The following is a 15401-nucleotide window of genomic DNA, read 5'->3' as shown; positions in this document are numbered from 1 at the left end:
CAAGGGTGCATCATGTTATACTATGAGACCAAACTTTTTTTTGTTACATATTTAAACCATCATCTGTCAATAGAGCGGCGTGCGTACTTGATTTTTTAGTTGTGCGATCTCTCTCTTGCTTGGAGCGTTACTCTTCAGGTGGTCCAGCATAATCTGTGCATCAGCCAGAAGGATTTTGGTTCTCTTCAAGTCCTTCTTCAGCCTCTTCTCTGTTTCCACATCCCTGTGGCTTACCTGGATGACAAAACACTCCTCTCAAGCCAGTGTCATTATACCTAGTCTGTTTTTCCTATCTTCCCTCAAAAGGCATAATGCCTCTCGAGACTCAATAGCAGATTCTTTCCAATCAAAATAAGTGGCACATACTAAATCGCGCGCACTTACTGTAACTGCACTGACAGAGATCAGCAGAGGCAGAGTGATGGAAATACCTGGTCCTGTGCGTTCAGCAGTTTGGACTCCAGCTCTCTTCTCTCACGCAATACTTTCTGCTTGTCTTCATACTCCTCCTCCAGCTGTACCTCCATCTGTTTCAGCTGCAGGACACATGAATAGAGTGTCAGGATGCAGAAACAGATGATCAGAGATAAACAAAGTCAGTAAACATAACACACCATTAACCATCCTGTGAGACCTTTTTTAAAATATTTAATACAGATACAAATGCAAACAATTTGTCTTCTAAATCGTTTTAATTTTGTTAACATTGTATGTGTAGAATATTAGCTATTTTTGTGCTTGTTATTCCTAATACATGATGATAAGTCATAGGCACTTTCTGCAGTGTGTAACTTGAAATACATAATTCAAGACCTTAACACAGGAAATTCTAAGTACAATGTACTTCAACACACAAGTATATGTTTCTCAGTGCTTCTTTGACAAGACCTGAGTAATTGCTCTTTGAAGAGAGGCTACACATAGGAAAAATTGCAAAGTGGCTCATAAATAAGAGGGAGTAAGAATGAGAGTGACAAGCAGCAGAACCTACCTTCTTACTGCAGGACCGCCTAATCTCGTCTACCTCTTCATCCTTGCTCTCAATATCTTTAGAGTGGGTCTGTCGCTGCTTTTCCATCTCCATCTCCAGCCGCAGCTTAGCCTGGGTACATGACAGGACACACATAAAATAATACCAAAAAATAAAATGCAAAAATACAGAATTATACACAAATACTCAAAAGTAAGAAAATGAGTTATGTATTGGTTGAAATTGTTATATAAGCAGTTTTTAGCAGCAAAACCTTTCTCCATACTAGGATAATTTACCAAATCTGCAGCACCCCCACCCCGTACCTGTTCCAGCACTTGGATGCTTCCAGCCTGTTCATCCAGCTCTTCCTCCTGGTCTTTCACCTTGGCCTCCAGGTCACGAAGCTGTTTCTTGATCTTGGCCAGTGAGGCTTCATCCTTCGACTCCTGGGAGGACAGATCCTGTAGCTCTGCCTCCAGCTGCTGCACCTTCACATTCACTGAGCACAATTCAGTGTCCTTGTCCTGTAGGAGAAAGAGGCACAGTAAAGTGCACATCTGGACCAGCCCAGTTATGTCAAACAAAGAGCAGGGGGACCAGACACGTCTCCCCCGAGAGAGGACATCTGAGTACGTATGGCGTACCTTCTGTAAAGTAGCTTACCTGCAGCTGCTGGCGGAGGTTAAACATCTCACCAGTCATAGCGTCTCTCTCTCGAGCCAGCTTCTCCCTCTGGGTCCTTTCTCTTTGTACCTCAGTCTGAGACTGGTTCTGCTCCAGGTCAAATCTGGAACACACACATAAATACACAGCTTAGCAAAATGATGTTTTCTACATAAGACTAGGGTACCATTAGGTGTACAAGAAGTGCCAATATGTGGTAATTTTGCAGAAGGCTGAAATAATATAATACAGAATAAGTGGTAAATAAAACTATAACCTTTTGTGTACAGATTTTTAAAATCCTAACTCCTGTTACTTAGCAAATTTTAAGCTTATGAGAAGGTACCAGGCCTTTCTAAAGCCCAACATCACTTTAGTGCTAACTCTATTTTAGCCTCAACCGTTATCCCTTTCCATTAGCCATCAATTTACAAAATTGGGTTGCAATAATGTGCAAAATGTTTTCTTCAACTGTCTCGGACAGAAACACTTATGGTTAGTGAACTTAACAGCTAAGTGTTTCATGCTGTCAGCTCGTTGTAATTCCCTGTTTTTCTCTCTGAAGCGGAGCTGAAAATAATTTCACCCACAGAGCATCTTCAATTAGCCACAGGGGAGAGATCACATACTGCCACAGCGATAGCTTCTCAAGTGCTTTAAGTCTGAGTCATTTTCTCAGCTAATGCAATTCCGCAGATTACAGAACATCTCAGTCACTATTCAAATTAAAGAAAACTTTAGTGGTTATGCGCAGTGGGTCAGAGAGTCTGTGCCAGGCCATCCAAAGAGAAAAGAGCAATATGTTATCTGTATCTGTGTATCGACGAAAGAAAGGAGGATGAACCAACAGATAACCAAATAGATGGACAGACAGATGGACAGATAGACAGATAGATAAATAGATAGATAGATAGATAGATAGATAGATAGATAGATAGATAGATAGATAGATAGATAGATAGATAGATAGATAGATAGATAGATAGATAGATAGATAGATAGATAGACTGACTTCCTCTGTTTCTTCTCCAGGTCGTGGTTGCGGCTATGTAAGCCCTCCAGGTGAAGCTTGGTGTCCTGCAGCTCCGCTGCCAGTTTCTGGCACTTCTTCTTCAGCTGCTGCACAGAGCGCTGCACATCCTCATTATCTGTCTGCAAATCAGCCATCTGCAGCGTGCATACACAAACATGCAAACATGTTTTTATTATTCTTCTGTGACAGTTCAATGCATATCATTATCATAACATTTAAACGGCTAACATGCTACTTGTGTGGCAACCGTATTTTCAGTTTTGAAAAAGATTTAATATAACAAAAAGTGTCTTGCCCTTCTCTCAAGATGTCTTTTGCTCTGCTGCTCCGTCTCCAGTTTGTCGTCAAACTCCTGCTGGAGTTTCTTTTTGGTGAACTCCATTTCACGAATGGCTCGGTTGTACTTTATCCGCCACTCACCTCCTGGAGGAAAGACATATAGTTTAGAAAATGTCTTTGTGACATTTTGGTGTCTCCTGACTTTAATGCAGGCCAAGTAGGATATACAAAGGAAGAGGCTCAAAAGCTCAGAAAATATGGATGCTATGGATTATGTGGTGCACTGTACTGGCTGCGATTGTTATCACATTCAAGGATCGAAGTAATATATTCTTTCAGCGAATAAAACTTCTTTCATCAAATCCTAACCTTATAAGGTCACAGAATACGACAGGAAACTACAAAGCAGCCTTTGCGTTTCAACTCTAATCTTGGATAAACCTGAGGTAAGAATTCAGAGCACACCACAATAGTAGTTAGAGAAGGACATGTCTAAGTGGCACTTTCCACAGTTCTTAGGCGACCCTAATTCTGGAGCTGTCAGAGGCTATCAGAACTATAACAGCGGCCAGGCAGACATTCAGGTTCAGGTTCATTTCCAAGCCTTATCATTTTAGAGGCTGTCCATTTCTCCTTCACATACCAACACCGGCTCCTCCATCAGTGCTGCTCATTAGCATATATATAGCATAATGACAACTTGCAGGGCCACCGGCTCTGATCCCAACGATTATTTTCTCATTCATCTAAAAATTCTGATATGCTCTGTAATGGCTTGTCTTCTGAGGTGGGTTGAGGGGGGGTGAGAGAACAAGGGAAAAAAAGGACAATACACTCTCAGCAGGAGCTCTCTTTCCCAGTAGGTGGAGACCAATCAGTAATAAGCATTAGTTGTATGCCTGGGAGGGAACATCTTAATCCCCTAGTGGTAAATCCCAAACTTGGAAAATATACTTAATAGCATGTGACCAAGTCTTATTGCCATGTCTCCCGCTGAAACAGTCGAACAAAGCCACTCATTCCCGCAGCTACAATTAGTATAAGGGAGATTTTTCAAACTGTGCAAATAATGCTGGTACGGGCCGTTAAGTAAATTATGCCTCTAACCTGAGCTGACATGCCCATTAGACAGGCTCAGGCAAGCTGCTGCATGTGTCACAAGGTGCAATTAATTAGGGAATATAAAGCAAATGTTTAAAACACTGATGATCAAGGTTGTTATTCCAAAAGGTAGAGAAAAGTTACTGCAAGTCAGACAAGTCTTCACAAGTCTTCTGGGCTTGGAATTAAATGCATGAATGCAAGCACTAAGCGTTTCAGGCTCAACTAACCAGCATCATCATCATCGTCGTCCATCTCCCCGTTGAGCTCTGATGTTTTCATGAGCCGAGCTTCCATCACCTCCATCTCCTGTGATTCTAATTGCTTCTTAACGGCATCAAACTTAGCCTAGAATGCACAGATTCACACACCAATCAAAAGTCGCATTATAGTTGGAATTTTTTTTTTTAGTATTATGATGTTACAGTGTGTGTATGTACCTGTAGATCCTTCATGTCCCTCTCCAGGCGTAGTCTCTCTGAAGTCTCTGTCTCCAGCAACTGGGATGCTGACTCACTGGTGCTTCTCTCATCAGCCAGCTCTGCTAACAAGTCGGAAATCTGAACACACAGAGACACACAAACGGGGTGTCATGCAAACGACAAAATATTCTCCTTGGTTCTTGCTCAAGTAAGCGATCAAATCTTTGACTAAAATGAAAGCATGTAACTCCATCACCAATCTCAAACGCCATGCTCCCAGCATGCAATGCCACAGGCGAAAGCACCCACCCTGCTCTCCAATCGATCTGTGTTCAGTCTCAGCTCATTTCTCTCTTTCTCCACCTTCTCCAGCTTCAATTTCTGCTGCTGTATTTCCTCCTGTAGCACAGAACATAGGAGTACAGGTCACATGTAATGTTGCATGTAAAACAGTGAAGTATCAAGTAATACAATAGACGTCAAAAACAAATAACAGGAAGTGCTGTGCTGCAGTGGCAGTGCATTTGAAAAGTGTATTAGAAGCTGTCTAATTGAGAGGAGTCTACAAGGTATGGTGTATCAGACAGAGAGAGGACTGCTCACGTCTTTGCCTCGCATCTGCTCCTCAGTGAGCTGGACCTTAATGAGGGGCTGGACTGTGGTGAAGACTTTCCACCATGGCCAGTCCTTCACACCACGGTTCTTCATGATGTTTTTCTGGATGCAACGGATTGCTAAATCCTGAATCTATGAACACAGAAGAGAAACACACACACACACACACACAGATATACTTATTAAGTCAATGGTGGTATAATATTAATGTAATTACAGTTTGTAAAACTATGAGTATATGTTATTGATTTTTTAGTGTTTGATAATCAAGGCAACAAAGATAATACTAGATTGCTGCAATTATAAGTCTAGTACATGATGTTAAATGCAATATATGGAGAGAGATGCAAAAAGAGTGTAATACACAGATATCACAAGAGGGCAATGTCCAGCAATCCATAGAACAATGCCAGAGAATTTGAAACATTTTAATTACTCACTGGAATAAATGCTTCCCAGAATCCATCTACTGCTACCATATTACCCTCACCGCTGGTGAACAGTATTTGAAAAACATATCATTCCTCATTCTTGTGTTATATTGCCTGTGTATGGGCGAGCAGCTATCCCCGGACTTGCCAGCCTCCTCTGGAGACTTTCAGCAGAGTATGTTCCAAGGCTGGAAGCTAATTTTTGATTAATTAAATCAAACATGTTGGCAGCTAATTCCAAGTATTACACGATTTCCATGCTGCTTATGCATGAGGCTCTCTAGCAGCAGCAGATTATGGGCAAACCCAATTAGAGCAACACAATTCCCATCATCAGGTACATTTTGCCCTGAAGGTACAGTACTCTCTATGACCAATTAGGATTCGTCACATAGTGAAAGACTTAACATGGAGTGAAACGCTGACAGAAGATTTAAACAGGTCTCACTTGTCATATTTAGTCTAAAATGAATGGAAAACAAAAAAAGATTATAGTGCATGAACACTGTGGAGAAACATTTTAGTAAACATATCACATTAGGGGAGTGTGACAACTGTAAGACAGAGTCATGTGACATACTGTGAGCCAAGATAAGGACAAAATCATGTTTTCCTTTCTCTTCAGCAATATTCTACATATACAGTATAGTTACAGATGTATTTAAGTATGTGATATGTATGTATGTATATACAGGCATTTTTGTATACATGTAAGACATCTAAGTGCTCATATAAGTGGTGGCAGCAGCAGTTCCTGATCTCACTTCGATACCACTTTAGAAGCAAACACTCACTTCAACATAAAATAATACCTTGGTAAAGGACAGTGGGTCTGATTACATGTATAGCCTTATCAGGAACAGATTGGTTTGTCATGCCTGACTAATATCATTATCATCCTACTATCAAATGACATTTAAATCCTGAAATACAAATCCATTTCAAATACCTATAATCTTAGTTGTTGGATTTACCACTGCTTTATAAAAAAATGAAAAGGGCACACAGTATACAAAGAAATGAACCTCATACCAATGCAGAGCCTCACCACGCTTTTATAGCTGCAGGAATTTACTTTTCTTTGATATGGAGGTATGGGAATGAATGTTTCAAATGAATGACAGATCCTGTAGAATCCCCTGTCTCATAAAGCTATATCTTAACATTCAACAAGCACTATTGCAACAGAGGGAAATTTCAAACAAATAGTTGTATTATTACAAGGCTACAGCTAGCTTACGATTGCTGATTTCAATGCAAATAGCTGGAAAAAATGTAGTTGTAGGGTACCTGAAGGACAAAACTCCCAATGCGGTAAGTGCCTGCTGAGGCAAAATAACAGACTTTTAAAATGTCAGGTTGTCCCCTTGAGGAGACAGTTGAGAGAGAGAGATTTAAAAAAAACAAGAAAAATTGTGGTTTTGTCATATAATGTCAGATGGGCACATGGCACAGCTTCACAAGGTTAACATGCCAGGAAATATCAATCAACAGAAGTTCCTGTCACATCCATATACATCAAGGGGGCCAGTGTCTGAGAGGCTTTACCAGAAAATACCATCTATTGTACCTGCTAAGACTGGATACTTAAAACAATGCAAGAGGCACTGCAGCCCTATCAATTTCCACACAAGGATAACAGGGCAACAGTGATCGCATAAGTGGATGTTATTATATGATGATTATTCTAAGATTGAACAGCAACACACTGTAAATCGTCCACATGGAGAGAAGTTGAGATGGAAATCACTCAATAATCCACCGCAGCTCTGCTTCTGCACCATTACTCTGGTGACGACTAATTGAATCAGACTAATATAACCAGCAATAAGATTCAGCTAAGGAAAAAAAATGCCCTTCAGGAAATGATTGCAAGCCAGGACTGTATACTATACATGTAACAGTCGAGTAGTAATAAATCCAGCACACTGTCGTTGTTTAAGCAGCGGATGAAAAAAAACGTGACAGCAAGGGGAGACTGGCTTGATTTGACTTGTTTGCTCCTTGTGCACATTTTCACCTCACAGTCTCACACTTGACTGCAAATACTGACCTAATAGGATTTAGGAAGCTGAGTCATTTTTGAAGTTGAGTCCAAAAAATTCTAAACTCATATGGCTTCATATGATTTAATTCAATTAATTTAAAGAGCTGAGTTTAACAGTGCATGATTATTCCAACACCTACACCATGAGACACTGAATCAGAAAGAGTCATGTACTGCATGTGTATCCCAGCATTTTTTTGAGTATCTTATCAGTAATCTATGCCATCCTTGTAACATCATGAGTTGCTTCAGTCAGGAAAGAGCAGAATGCCTGATTTATAATTCCTTCAGGCAACATTTCTGCTCAGACATAATCTCTTTATTGAATAAACAATATTTAATTTAGCAAAGCTGTTAGAAAAAGGTTAAACAAGTTTGTATCATCAGCTGTAAAAGTTACATTTAAAGTATAATCGATCTTAGAAAATTGAGCTTTATAGATTTTTGAGAGAAGCTTTTTATTACTGTGAAAGTAATGTGCATTATGATGTACAGAGTTTAAATAAACCTCTACACTGGATCATCCCCTAACCCTGCCTGTACAGAATCTGCAGTGGCTCTCATTACATTCATTAGAGCATGTTACATCTTAACTTGCCCACCTAAATTGAGTTTAAGAGCAAATAAAGTCTTCTCTTTCTATTACTTATACATTAGCAGGATATAGGAGGCATACAAGTACAAAGGGGGGAAAAACATTGCTTCTTTGCTAATGGATTTTGTAATTGCACAGTTGCCTAGCAATTTTGGATGGTTTCTCATTGTTGAGTTTCTTTAACTTCTTGAACTTCTTGATAAATATTAGCCTCTCTTGGATTCCTATTTTTAACCAACACCCATTACTCTGAGTTGTGGTAAAAACAGTAACAGGAGAGAGCAGTGAGTTCAGTAATAAACAAGGTCATATTGATTTACCTTTTTTGCAAACATGACAATGTAATAGTTTTACTGGCCTCTTATACTCTTGTGCAAGATATCTACTCACTAACAGCATGCCATACTGGATGGAGAGTGGTAATGTTGATTCTGTTTCTGCTGGTTCATCACTAGCCAGCTGAAGCGGCACATTCACTTAAATGGTAATCACAGAGACGAGAGAGACTGCAGGGCTTCATACATCACTAGAGGACATGTATGAGGTCCAGAGAGTTGAACCTATCACAAGCTGGGTGAAAAATGGAAGATGGGTGGAGCAGATGGGTGTGAGTCAGCAGCATGCCTGACAAAGCTGTATTTAAGGAAAGCACTCTGATGAAATGCAACAGAAGAGGACATTTCACTATCACATATCCACTTGGGAAAGCTGATTGGATGGATTGCAGTACAGGAGGAAGGGTATAGATTTAGAGAACACATTTGTAATTAGTTGTAGGAGTCCAGGAGCAGAGTAGTGGCAGCTCGAACAGGCACTAAAATTAGCTCTGAACAAGGATTTTTCAGCCCCTGGTGAACTCCTAGGCAACAAGGCCTCTGGAGCTCACATACTTCACCCACTTTATTTAAAAAAAGAAAAAAAGGAGCAAAGCAGCAAATTGGACCTTGGTGCTTAATTTATTTTTGCACAGTTTTTTAAATTTGTGTGATTTATCAATAGAGCTTTATTTGATTTAGATAAATAGATCCTTGGCATTTTGAGTTTAAACTAACTTCAAGCTCTCTTTCTCAGCGTGACATCTCTCCTACCTTTCTCTTCTTGAAGGCTTGCCGTGCCAGGTAGCCTCTACAGGCAGCTTGGAATAGACTTAGATTACGCTTGGTCTGCTCATCCCTCTGTTCCTCCAGTTTAGCCAAGGTACCAGCTCTGAAGAACAACTAGAGCAAAAAAAAAAGAAGACAAAAAAAATCAAAGACACAGATAAGATCACTTTAACTCATTAGCAAAGGATAATATTAGTGAGAGATCATGTAATGCTTGTGTTAGGCAGAAGAAAATTCGATTTAGAGCTCCTGCTTAAGCGTGAAGCACAACAGCAAAAACAAAAAACCTACTGAGTTAAAAAGTAAATAAGTGTGCTGAAGCAGTAAATCAATAAGAAACAGTGTAATCCATGGACAAGTGAATCTTATCTAAGTGAGAAGGCTGTGATTTAGTTATTATCTCAGACAATCAGCCTGGTCTGTTCCTAATCTGGGCCAAAGGTAAAACACAGGTAAACAGCCAGGAGAAAGCAGCTCACGTCACGGCCTGTCTATACCTCAGAGGGATTAGGTACTGAAAATGCATTTCAGATAGGGTGGCAGCTAGCTATTAAAATGGATGGATGATGATGGCAGCTAGCTATTAAAATGGATGGATGATGACGGCAAAACTGTCTCAACAGTACACAAGTCCCAGTGCTTTATAAATGACTAAATCCATATGTGATTTGTACACAAAGCAGAGGATGTAAATGATGGAGCAGCTTTAGTAGTAAAATCTGTAAACCAGTGAGGAGGAATGATGCTATTTGTCTTACATCATCATCATCATCAACATTATCATATGCCTGTAGTACTTTCCAAAACGTACATAGATGTGGAACTTGTAGACATGTGGCAGATTCCATCCCTTCAAAAGCCGTGATTCTGCTGCTGTGAGGTTATTTGAGGCTGGTGTAATTGGCATGCAAGTGAGAAAGGTTGCTAAGACAACACTAGAATGGCCAACTGTGCTTGTCTACTTCTGAGCCCATTTCACACTCCAGCGTGGCACCACGTGAAGCTGCCACCGAACCATTCTTGTGTCATGGGTTCTAAAAAAGGGCCCTGCACACTGCACATGTCTGGGAGCATAAGTTCCACTGTTTTGTGTATTATTGTTTCCTTTGATTTCCTTCTTGGCTGATGGCCACTTTCCGGCTGATAGGATTAGACCTCAGTGTGCCAAGCAGTGTTTACTGTGATTACTTTACAACAGTCGTGGTGAAAAACAAAGAGGGCCATCAGTTTGGAGAATTTGCTCTAATGACCTGAAAAGAAAGAGGGAATTACGGTCACATAGTCGGGCAGGGTAGAGACATGCCTCTCGGGTAGCGACTGCTTAAAAGACTGGAAGGAGGCAAAGCTTGGCATCTTTCCATAAAAAAAACAGCCAACAGTCATCAAAGAGGGACAGGTGTAATGAAAGACTCACAGACAGTGTCCTTCCCAGAAAGACAAAAAAAACAAGGATATAAAGAACTGGGTATAGCAGCTCATGTGAGCTTTAAGAGTGAGTGAAATTGGCAGGGTTTCACAGCAATGTTTTATTCAATATTTCTAAAGCACTTTATTTGTTTGACATGTGCTGATGTTACTCACCCTACTCAGCCCCATGTGGTAGCTGCTCTTCTCCAAATCCAAGGACTCCAGTAGCTCCTCCACAGCCTGGGTAAAGGCACACATGTATACAAACACACACACACACACACACACACACAGCACACACACAGTTTTAGTCTTTCTCAATTGCTGGATCCAATGGGAACTTCTACTGGCACAGCAGCAGTTCAGTAGTCCACAGTTTCCTTAGTTGCCATGCTGAACTAATGACACAGCGCTGTTCCCTCTTCTCTCACATCCATTCCCGACTGCATTATGTTGTAAAATGAAACAGGAAGCATGGGAAAAAGCCTTACTCTCCAGAACCTCCCAACCCCAACCAAAAAACCAATTATAACTTGTCCCAGAGAATCCACCTGTGCCTGGCTTATTCCTCAAGACCCCCCTGGTGGTGTTGGCCCTTGTGCACCTTTGAACACACACAGATGTACACCATCAGCCAGCCTGGAGCCTCTCCCACTCCATCTACCAGCCTGTGTATACTGTAGGTATATTGTTGTCTCAGCCTCTTCTCCCTACTTGAGCCTCTAGCCTGAAAGACCACATCTAGATTACACCAGGAGAGGTCTGCCACAAGCACTAAAGGGCTTTTGTTAGCCAGTGTTTCCACAGAAACCCAGCCGCAGCGTATTGGCACAGGGGAAAAGAGCTTTCCTCTCTTTCAACCCCTTTCTTTCACTCCCTCTTTCTCATTTCTCTCTAGAAACAAACTTTTGTGTTTTCTTTTCCTCTCTCCACTGCACTTCAATGGGGTTTTCTCTTGCACCATTGCCAATGCACAGTGCATCGTCATTGATAGTTAACCTCCGAGAATAAAATTCACCGCAGGTTTCATCTTAAAGGTTGTTTTTTTTTCCACAATCATTATTCATGTATTTAAAAGAAAAGTACTAAAAAGGTAAAGCACCTCACTGTCAAAGCAACAGGGTGCAACCTTGGCTGCTACTTCCCAATTCCCAGATTACAAAAGATGATCAGTGCAGCCTCTTGAATGGTATTTTCAAAGTTCTGAATGCAGTGAAGAACTTTTTAAGTCACAATACTGATCTGCCTTTTTACCAGGCGTGATACAGATAAGGTTAAGTTGATTAGATCATTACAATTGCTGTGATGAATGAAGGTTTATTTCTCTGACAGTTGGCCGCTGACAAATCAGGGGCAGATGTAATGAAGCTGCCTCCTCACACCATTAATCTTCACTGTGCTTGGCCACTGGCGGAGGTGTACGTTTTACTCCCTCTCTCGCTGATTGACTTACTCTCTTCTCGTCCTTCACTATGTAATTCCTCCCATGCTTCTTGGTGAGGTGCGGTGCCAGCACATCGAAACGCCGTCGAAACTCAGAGAACACCATGTGATCGGGGTAACCTGTGAAAGTCAGTAATGAATAACAACATTATAGTCTAGAAATGTTTGTGGAGTATAATAGACATTTAGAGGGGACTGTTTGAAAAATAAAAATACACTTCTACAAAGAAGTCTGTATTTCAATACTAGTCCATAGTATGTGATTTAAGCAGCTACCTCACCTTGCCTGTAGATCCGGAGAGAATCCAGCAGCTTGGAGCCACGCAACTGAGCTCGGAGCAATCCTACATCTAGCTGCATTAAGCCAGGATCTCCACTCTCCCCCTGAGCCTCACATTCCCCACCTTTGAACAGGGATCCGTTCAGAGCCTTGAGGGCATCTGCCTTGGGCAATATGCAGTGAACAAAGTGAATCCTGGACCTCCGCACCATGTCAAGGAGAGCATCCTAGAAAACACAAGGCAGGGTTAGGGACTCTGCTGGAAACAGGCCAACAGCCAATGCAATATCTTACAATGACATGAAAAGATCTGACATACACACTTTATAGTATTATTTTATTCTAATTTTAATAAGAAGTGTTTGTATATTTGTGCTACCCACACAGGGTTTGGATCTACTATCTTTTTTTAAGTCACATTAAAAGTCAACACTGCAACAACACCGTAAGACAGATTTTATTATTTCAATTTGAAAAGCCAAGCTTCTATCTAGAGCATGTACCAGTATATGTTTCTGTATACTCTACTGGCTTTATGCTGATTTGTATGTATGCCTCATGAATTTTTTTTTCAATCACTTTTGGTTGAGAAATGCACATACTTTCATGTTGATTTTATGTCATAGGGTAGTACTGCTTCTTGGTCTTTCTAAAAGTTGTGTTTCCTGCCTCAGGAGCATACTTTTCACCTTGCTTTACAGTGAACAAATTCTGGAAATTTCTGCTTTTATTGTTGTGGTGTTTGGAAATAATGATCCATATGTATATGTGAACTTGTTTCTCTCAATACTATCCAATGGGTTATTATGATATTGTTTGGTAAATTAATTTCTAATACAAAATTGTTGAACCTTTTTGTTCTTTCCTATGGTTTTTTCATTTTAAACACTTCTTTTCTTGAAGAACAAAACTCCTCTCATAGCTCGCTGACACCAGTGAAGCCTAATATAATTTTCCAATTTAGCTCTGGCTGCAGCCCAAGTTCTGGCCTTGATCCCATCCATTTTATTTAAAGCTGCATTAAGCAATTTGTGACTGCTATAAGCCCCAAAGTACACAGTACAATACAAATTCTGAGTTCTGAGCCAACCTGTCAAGTTCCTGTTGTTAACCTGTTAGCAAAGTAGAGGGGAGCCAATAAATGAAAAAAAAGCTGCTCAGATTCCAAGATTCAGTATCCTTGGAAGTACAAGCACATCACAGGGAATCAGATTGATTCATTGCCTATGTCAATGATGTTTTTAAATTGAGATGTTCTATTTAGAAGTCTTGGCTTTCCCTTTAGTTGTTCCATCCCCTCCTCTCATCTCTTACCACTTGAAGCTTTATCTGGATATACACAGACTTCTTCTTGATAGCAGCTACCCCTGAGGTGAATGTCTTCCTCATGCTGGTAGCCCGTCGCAGGGAGAGCTGGGAACCAGCTTCAAGACCTGCTATGGAACCGGAGAGAACGGTGGCTCCGCCCGCTCGGCCCATGAACATTGAGCTAATGTTCTTCCTGCAAGAGATACATTACCACCATTACCTTAAGAATTGTAAAAATCATGTAATAATGACACCACTAATGACAGAGTCCTGCTGTATGTGTGATGCTTACTTCTGGGAGTCCTGCAGGAGGGTCATAGCATTATTGGAGGCAGGATTTTGCTTGGCGTAGTTCAGCCATCCACGGGCATCGTACTCCACCCAGTCAGTCCCATGACTGTGGCCGAGCAGGAAATGATTCTCCTTTTCACTCTTCAAGAGGAAAGTGTGACCTGATGTAAATGGAAGAAGGAGTGTGAGATGTTCTGTCTCATTGTTCATTTGCAGAGAGATGAAAATAATTAAAAGTCTAATTCGTGAGTTTAGGGAGAATGTTTATCCAGTCTGTGTGAAGGTTTTAGCAAAGCATGATGATGCATCATGTCTTGATTATTCAACTGTCACACACTTACATAAACTTTATTGATTGTATAATAATAATAAAAGTGGGGTCTGTGAGCCTGTCAATGCAGTTTTAGTCAAAATCTATAATACTGTACTGTAATAAATTATAATAACAATAATGATAACATTAGATTTATTTATACATCAACTTTCAAAACAGAGTCATAAAGTGCTTACAAATGATACAAATTACACCCCACAACATAAAAAAACAATAACAAAAAATATAAAGTTAATCCAGTAGAGCAAGTTTATAAAAATGAGTTTATGATAGTGATTTATAAGGAGTTGCCGAGGTGACAAGACAAATTTCAACATGAAAACTGTTCCAGAGTATGCAATCTTCTGACAACATACTGACAGATAATGCAGCAGTCTGACTGAAGCGTGATGTGCTACACTATCAAAGAGATATGGGTGATAAACTAGAGAGAACTCTAACTCAAACCTGGCCTGTATAGAGAGAGCATGAATGAGAGGCTTTCAGCTGGTTCAGAGGGATAAAATGACACTTCTATTCTTTCCAGACATCCACTGAGTTTGGTTGGTGGAACTTTTATAAGCTGTAACTGTTGCAAGTAAAAATGGCCAAGATTGCCAACATTATGACATATCTACTATAAGATACTGGTAAATCTGTCAGATAGTACTATGTGTACAATCTATTATACAGATATATAGAGCCCATTGTGACTAGACTGATGTGTGTGTATAAGTGTGACCACTGTACAATACACTGACCTGTGACACAAAGGGCACTGTGTTAATTATATATAACAACATATGCAAGGTGGGGTACAAACTGCTTAGATGTCTCCATGTGCACCTGCTATTTTGGTTCATGTATGGGCAATGTGTTAAAAGGCTGAGTGAACTGAGTGAAGGTGAATATAGATCAGCAGATGTAATTGATAGTCTCTCAGCCAGTCACATTCATCACAAAATGCCTGGATGGTTCACAGCATCATGACATGAAACATCACCACAAATCTGCAGCCAAACAGATGGACTAGTTGTCTTCATCAGTTATTTACTATGATAATGATGGAAATAAAAAATAAAGAAATTGATTTGGTA

The 15401-nt window shown here is 40.4% G+C and overlaps 1 protein-coding gene across 1 annotated transcript in view; it reads right to left on the bottom strand.

Annotated features, from left to right (window-relative positions):
- LOC128371116 (unconventional myosin-XVIIIa-like) overlaps positions 1–15401 on the bottom strand; it is a 61402-nt gene that overhangs the window by 16934 nt on the left and 29067 nt on the right. The window contains exons 17-33 of the mRNA XM_053331336.1: positions 13993–14152; positions 13707–13893; positions 12394–12619; positions 12123–12232; positions 10844–10909; positions 9248–9376; positions 5075–5218; positions 4781–4870; positions 4490–4609; positions 4280–4397; positions 2965–3092; positions 2649–2803; positions 1637–1760; positions 1297–1497; positions 992–1102; positions 432–536; positions 88–234 (exon numbers count right to left, since the gene is read on the bottom strand). Of these exons, the coding sequence (XP_053187311.1) occupies positions 88–234; positions 432–536; positions 992–1102; positions 1297–1497; positions 1637–1760; positions 2649–2803; positions 2965–3092; positions 4280–4397; positions 4490–4609; positions 4781–4870; positions 5075–5218; positions 9248–9376; positions 10844–10909; positions 12123–12232; positions 12394–12619; positions 13707–13893; positions 13993–14152 (2321 nt within the window). The remainder of the gene's footprint in view (positions 1–87; positions 235–431; positions 537–991; positions 1103–1296; positions 1498–1636; positions 1761–2648; positions 2804–2964; positions 3093–4279; positions 4398–4489; positions 4610–4780; positions 4871–5074; positions 5219–9247; positions 9377–10843; positions 10910–12122; positions 12233–12393; positions 12620–13706; positions 13894–13992; positions 14153–15401) is intronic.

The sequence above is a fragment of the Scomber japonicus genome, chromosome 13 (assembly GCF_027409825.1).
Source record: "Scomber japonicus isolate fScoJap1 chromosome 13, fScoJap1.pri, whole genome shotgun sequence".
In the NCBI taxonomy this organism is placed as follows: domain Eukaryota; kingdom Metazoa; phylum Chordata; class Actinopteri; order Scombriformes; family Scombridae; genus Scomber; species Scomber japonicus.
The sequence above is the reverse complement of the archived record's forward strand: the minus strand, read 5'-3'. Positions and strand labels throughout refer to the sequence as shown.